General features: G+C 38.5%; 1 protein-coding gene and 1 non-coding gene across 2 annotated transcripts; both read right to left on the bottom strand.

Moving 5' to 3' along the window:
- Positions 1-333: 333 nt before the first annotated feature.
- rps12 (ribosomal protein S12) lies at positions 334-3,761 on the bottom strand. The gene is made up of 6 exons (XM_085372138.1): positions 3,710-3,761; positions 3,539-3,585; positions 2,199-2,315; positions 1,962-2,064; positions 1,566-1,667; positions 334-421 (listed from the first exon to the last, which is right to left on the bottom strand). The coding sequence occupies exons 2-6, from the start codon at positions 3,550-3,552 to the stop codon at positions 359-361; spliced, it is 399 nt and encodes a 132-aa protein (XP_085228264.1). The 5' UTR covers positions 3,553-3,585; positions 3,710-3,761; the 3' UTR covers positions 334-358.
- On the bottom strand, positions 1,775-1,858 carry LOC146617011 (small nucleolar RNA SNORD100). The gene has a single exon (XR_014906904.1). It is a non-coding gene; the product is annotated as a small nucleolar RNA SNORD100 (small nucleolar RNA).
- Positions 3,762-4,946: the final 1,185 nt, after the last annotated feature.

A 4,946-nucleotide genomic window follows, 5' to 3' on the forward strand; every position in this document is an offset into this window, starting at 1 on the left:
AAGGTCACCAGGATTTGAACTTTTACTAGATGCTCCAATGGTGTGAATTTCAAAACTGCGCATTGCACGGTTCAAGTTTCACTCGTTCATACTCACAAATTTGGGATCCATGCTGCTTGACCATCAACGTTTTCTGGCTAAGCAGTAACAATGTTATCCAGAGGGCAAAGAGCTTTTTCAAAATTAAAAATAAATAAATAAATAAATCTGAAATTTTCAATTTGGAGAAAGAGCTCATGAAATGATGCACTAACCAAGCAACAAGATTGGTACACAGTAAAATAATGCTCAATATCCAACCAAGCAACTCAAATCAATAACACACTCCAGAGCTTCATTTCATTGTTTTATTGACACTTCATTTCTTGGACTTGAAGTATTCCTCAATCACATCCTTGGCCTGGGACTCCTTGCCATAATCCTGTAGGGGGGATAAATAAATAAAATTAAGGTCAACTGAGCCCAACATCACAGACATGTATGCCTGCAAACATTAAACAGCCATTTGGAAATAAATTTAAGTTTATTACGCAAGGGAAACATAACGAGCTATAATTAACATGTCTCCAGATATATTTAAACACTACTTGTTTCAGTCTTTGTCATAAATTATGGCTCAATGCAGTGTGGAGGTGATCAGCTTGTTACACCGTGTCAACACAACTCACCTCTGAATTTCATTTAGTTCAGGCACACATGTTTACTGCAGCTGTGGTATAGGTATGCTGCTTAGACTGAGTTAAATACACCAACCCTGATTTTATAACTACACTAGTGATGACACCGTGGCTCGCCTTCTAACTGGTAATCGTAGGTTTGAGTCTATCACCCCATTTCTCACTGGCCTCCAATTAAACACTGCATTGATTTCAAAATCCTACTGCTTACTTATAATACTATCATACTATTCACACGTCTGATTCAATCCAGACCTTCAAGTCTCAATTGAAACCCCACCTTTTTAGCTTAGCCTTCCCGGCCTCCTACAGCATGCCTTTTAAGTGTACTTTCTTGCCCTTCACTTTCTTTGCCTATATTGTTTTATTGTTTTTATCGTTAAGTCTTGCTTGCTTATCTGCGTACTTGTATACTTGGTTAATCAATGCCTTCCACCTGCTAGCTTCTCTATCTGCTTTTGTACTTTACTACTGTTTTATTGGATGATGTGAAGCACTTTGGCTACCTCTGGTTTTAAATGTGCTAGACAAATAAAGTTGTATTGTGATCATTAAAGGGAAGAGGAATTGCATGGATTGCCTTTATAGCACCTTTTTTGCCTACTGTCATTTGGTACTCTATGTAGCCATCCTTAGGGACCCCGGACACCACAGGCAGATGACGGGGCTTGTACGCTGGCTCCTCTCTAGCCAGGAGTTAAACAGCTGCATGGCATGAGGCACAGCAACTGCACTTGACTGGCAAATATAGTCCTAACTCATAACTCTGTTTCTTTCGCTGTTATGTTAGAGGGATCTCATTGAATTCCCATTTAAGGTTTCCTATATAGATCAAAAGGCTAATCAAGTGAATTCAGACTAGCCAAAGAAAGAAAGCAACATAATTACCTTAACAACGACGCAGCTGCAGCCAACCACCTTGCGTGGTTTACCCTCGCGGTCGATCTTGCACAGACCAACCCACTCACCAAGCTTCTTGTTGTCATCAACCTGCCAGAGTTTAAAAGGTCACTTCAACTTCATGAATGAATTTAAGTCAACACAGTAAAAATAATAATAAGCACGGGTAGAATAGTGCATTATAGTCCAAGCTCAACTGTATCTCAGACAGAAATTGGGTAACAATTGGCAATCTCCTCACAGTGTTCAGTAGAGGGAGCCAAATTGTCATCAGCGATACAGCAGTGCTACATTCACTTTATGCAACTGGTTTAAAAAAAATAAATAGAAGAACGCAGTCCAACTGTCCATGAACATCAAACCAAACCCAAGCAAATTCAGTACCTTGATGAGATTGATCTGATGCTCGGCGCAGAGGGCCTCCACCAGCTTGACGTACATGGGCTCATCGCAGTTGGCAGCAAGGACGCAGAGATGGGCCTGACGTCTATGAAAGAACAGGGGAAAAAAAAAAGAAAGAACTCACATTAAAAGGCTACTACATTATACCATTCACACTTTAAACTGATAGGATGGCTCAGACGTTTTAAGTTAAAGCTCTCTAAAAGGTTTAAGACTTACTTGTCCAGAGCCTTGGCAGCCTCACGGATACCGCGGGCTAGGCCATCGTGGATGAGTGCGGTCTTGAGCACTTCAGGGAGAGCGGTGTTGACATCCATCACACCTCCGGCAGGACTGCTGTTGGAAGTAAGATAAAAAAAAATCTTAAAATTTTGAGGAAGATGAGCACAAGAAATTGGGGCCTCTTCAGCTGAGCTTTTGGCATATGTCAGAGCGGCGAGCGTCTCACTCATTGTAGAGTGAAGGGGTATCCGACAAAAGATGGGATCATCAGTCATGCACAAAAGCTCAGCTGGCAGAAAAACACAATAATGAAATTTCAGAATAATATCCAGACTAAAAACCTAAATCTATACCAGGTTTATCAAGCCTTCCTGCATCTAAACTGGACTACGACGGTTTGGAACTCCTCTCTTGCCAAGTTACAATTAGTTGTAAATACTGCAGCCAGACTGCTGACGACATGATATATTCCATCAAGGTGTACATGTTTGGCTTCTCAATCATTTAAATCTGAGCTGAAGAAAGGCCAACTGAGTCAGTGTTCTACACAACACTGTCACTAGGTTTCAAATAAGTTACTGCTAGCATGTCAAAGCCCTTAAATACTTCAGATCAGTGAGAAGACTTCAAGTTACTGAAAAACATGCCTGTTTAAGACTCCACATATATTTTTCATACATAGCTGCACTAAAGGCAGGACTACTACTTCTAAACCCTTTGACTGTATTCACATATGAAGAGCAATATAACAAAGATCAAGGTGATTACACTAGTGATCATTAAAGGGAAGAGGAATTGTAAACGTCAGTGAAGCTGCCGCATATCAGTATCTCAGGTTAATTTTAAACTAGATTTACTATTGTGTGATTGTATAAACCTGTTAAACATTAGCCCCCTGGACCGGACTATGGACATGACTTATCTATGAGCTTTCTATTATGTGCCTTTCTCTCATTTTTGCACACATTTCTTGTGACTGTATACATTTCTCCTGTTTGCAATTTATCTGGCTGGTGACCTGTTACATTTTATTCCTACACAGTTGGTGTTGTACAATTGCGTTGTACATGTACAATGACAATAAAGGGCTATTCAATTCAATTTTATAGTAAATTGCTACATGCGTGGGGGTAGTATAACTGAACCTCTATCCCTGCTAAGCTAGCAACTTGTCTCATGTGAAATATTCTCTTTTATGCTATAAAGCACACTGTTACCAAAAAGCTTATGTTTACAAGGTCACTATCCTCTCCTAAACAAATTTCAGCTGTAGTTTAACTACGGCTCGTTTAAGTAACTTTTATTATCAAGTCATCATACAGAAATGTCTTGCTCACCCTTCCTCGGCCATTGTAGATTTGCGATGGATGGTGAACTAAAAGTTCTGCAATGAAGAAGAAATGTGATATAAAAGTTATTATCCATTGTAAAGCGCCAACTCTTATGAATGTACAACTTAGGATGTTTGATTAATCCAGACGATTGTGTCAGGAGTTGAGGGAACGCACCTTTCCTGCAGATAAGCAGCGAGTAAAGAGGACGTCATAAGCCCGCGACGCGAATTTAACACCAGCAGGCCCCATCTGCGCCTCACTGTGGCGCCAGCTAAGTTGCCTGTTGTAGCTTTAGTTAACAGCTGAAACTACAAGTTGCCTCCTAGATATTATTCAGGCCTGCCAATACCGGCGAAAAACACGTTTTATGACCCACAGACACAATTCAGACAAATACATCTCAAGGACAGATGCACATTTATTCATGTCGTTAGATAAACTCGTCATATGGGGTACTTCTTAATGTCATTCAACATTTCCCATTGGACATTTTCACAGTGTAAACACTGATCCTCCTCAGAAACAGTGGATTTTGATCTTACTGGAATTTTCTTCCTTTACATGTTTAGAGGAAAACAAGCAAACCAAAGAAGTTTAAACTTTAAGAAAACGTTAAAAAAAAGATAAAACGTAAATAATAATCCATAAATGCAAAAGATGCATAATTTTCCTCAGAAATGTGTTGTTTTTTTTTAATTTTAGGAAATAGATTTTTTCAATAGAAAACATAATAACATAAAATATGATCTCCCCTACCAACTAATAAATAAATAAATACATTTAACCAGCTCTCACATGAATATGGAAACAACAACATGAGATGAGTAGAAAACAAAACAGCATACAATACAATAAATAAGCATCTTCTTTGATGTGTAGATAATCAGAGCAAATTCATAGGAAGAGTGATGCTGTATTTTTAAAGGAGCCACATTAAACCGTGACCGTGCTACTTCCTGGCTTTTTAGTGAAGTGGAAAAAATTGCCCCCTAGTGGCTGCGGGGGCCCTATGCATCTCTAAAGTCTACTTACAGCAATAAATTGCTCTGCAGAGAACTTTATAATGCATGATTTAAGACTGCATCACATTTTATTGTACTTGAGCTTCATTGGAGCTCTGTTGCTTTAACATTAGACACTGATTTTATCATTTCAGCTTTAAAGTCAAAAAGAATTGCCTGGATTTAAGCATATTTGCACTGCAGAAGACATGATGTGGATTGCACAACACTGGACATTATATTCTTCATTTCCAGTTAATACTTGTACAGCTGCTGTTATTGTGTATATATTTATTTATATTTCTTCATACATTCTTATATAGTTCTATATTGTGTATTTTGTTTTCAACTTTAATTTATATATTTTATCTTATTCCTTCCCAGTTAAATTTACCCTTCATTCTAATTTG

The sequence above is a fragment of the Diplotaxodon limnothrissa genome, linkage group LG15 (assembly GCF_057381915.1).
Source record: "Diplotaxodon limnothrissa isolate DT_005_m linkage group LG15, D_limnothrissa_male_GT1.1, whole genome shotgun sequence".
Lineage (NCBI taxonomy): Eukaryota > Metazoa > Chordata > Actinopteri > Cichliformes > Cichlidae > Diplotaxodon > Diplotaxodon limnothrissa.

Excerpts from the sequence above, each read along its gene's own strand:
- rps12 (XM_085372138.1), bottom strand. Across the intron at positions 2,065-2,198 it reads GCTGCCAAGGCTCTGGACAA|ACGTCAGGCCCATCTCTGCG; the intron begins GTAAGTCTTAAA and ends GTTCTTTCATAG. Across the intron at positions 1,668-1,961 it reads ATCAGATCAATCTCATCAAG|GTTGATGACAACAAGAAGCT; the intron begins GTACTGAATTTG and ends AAACTCTGGCAG.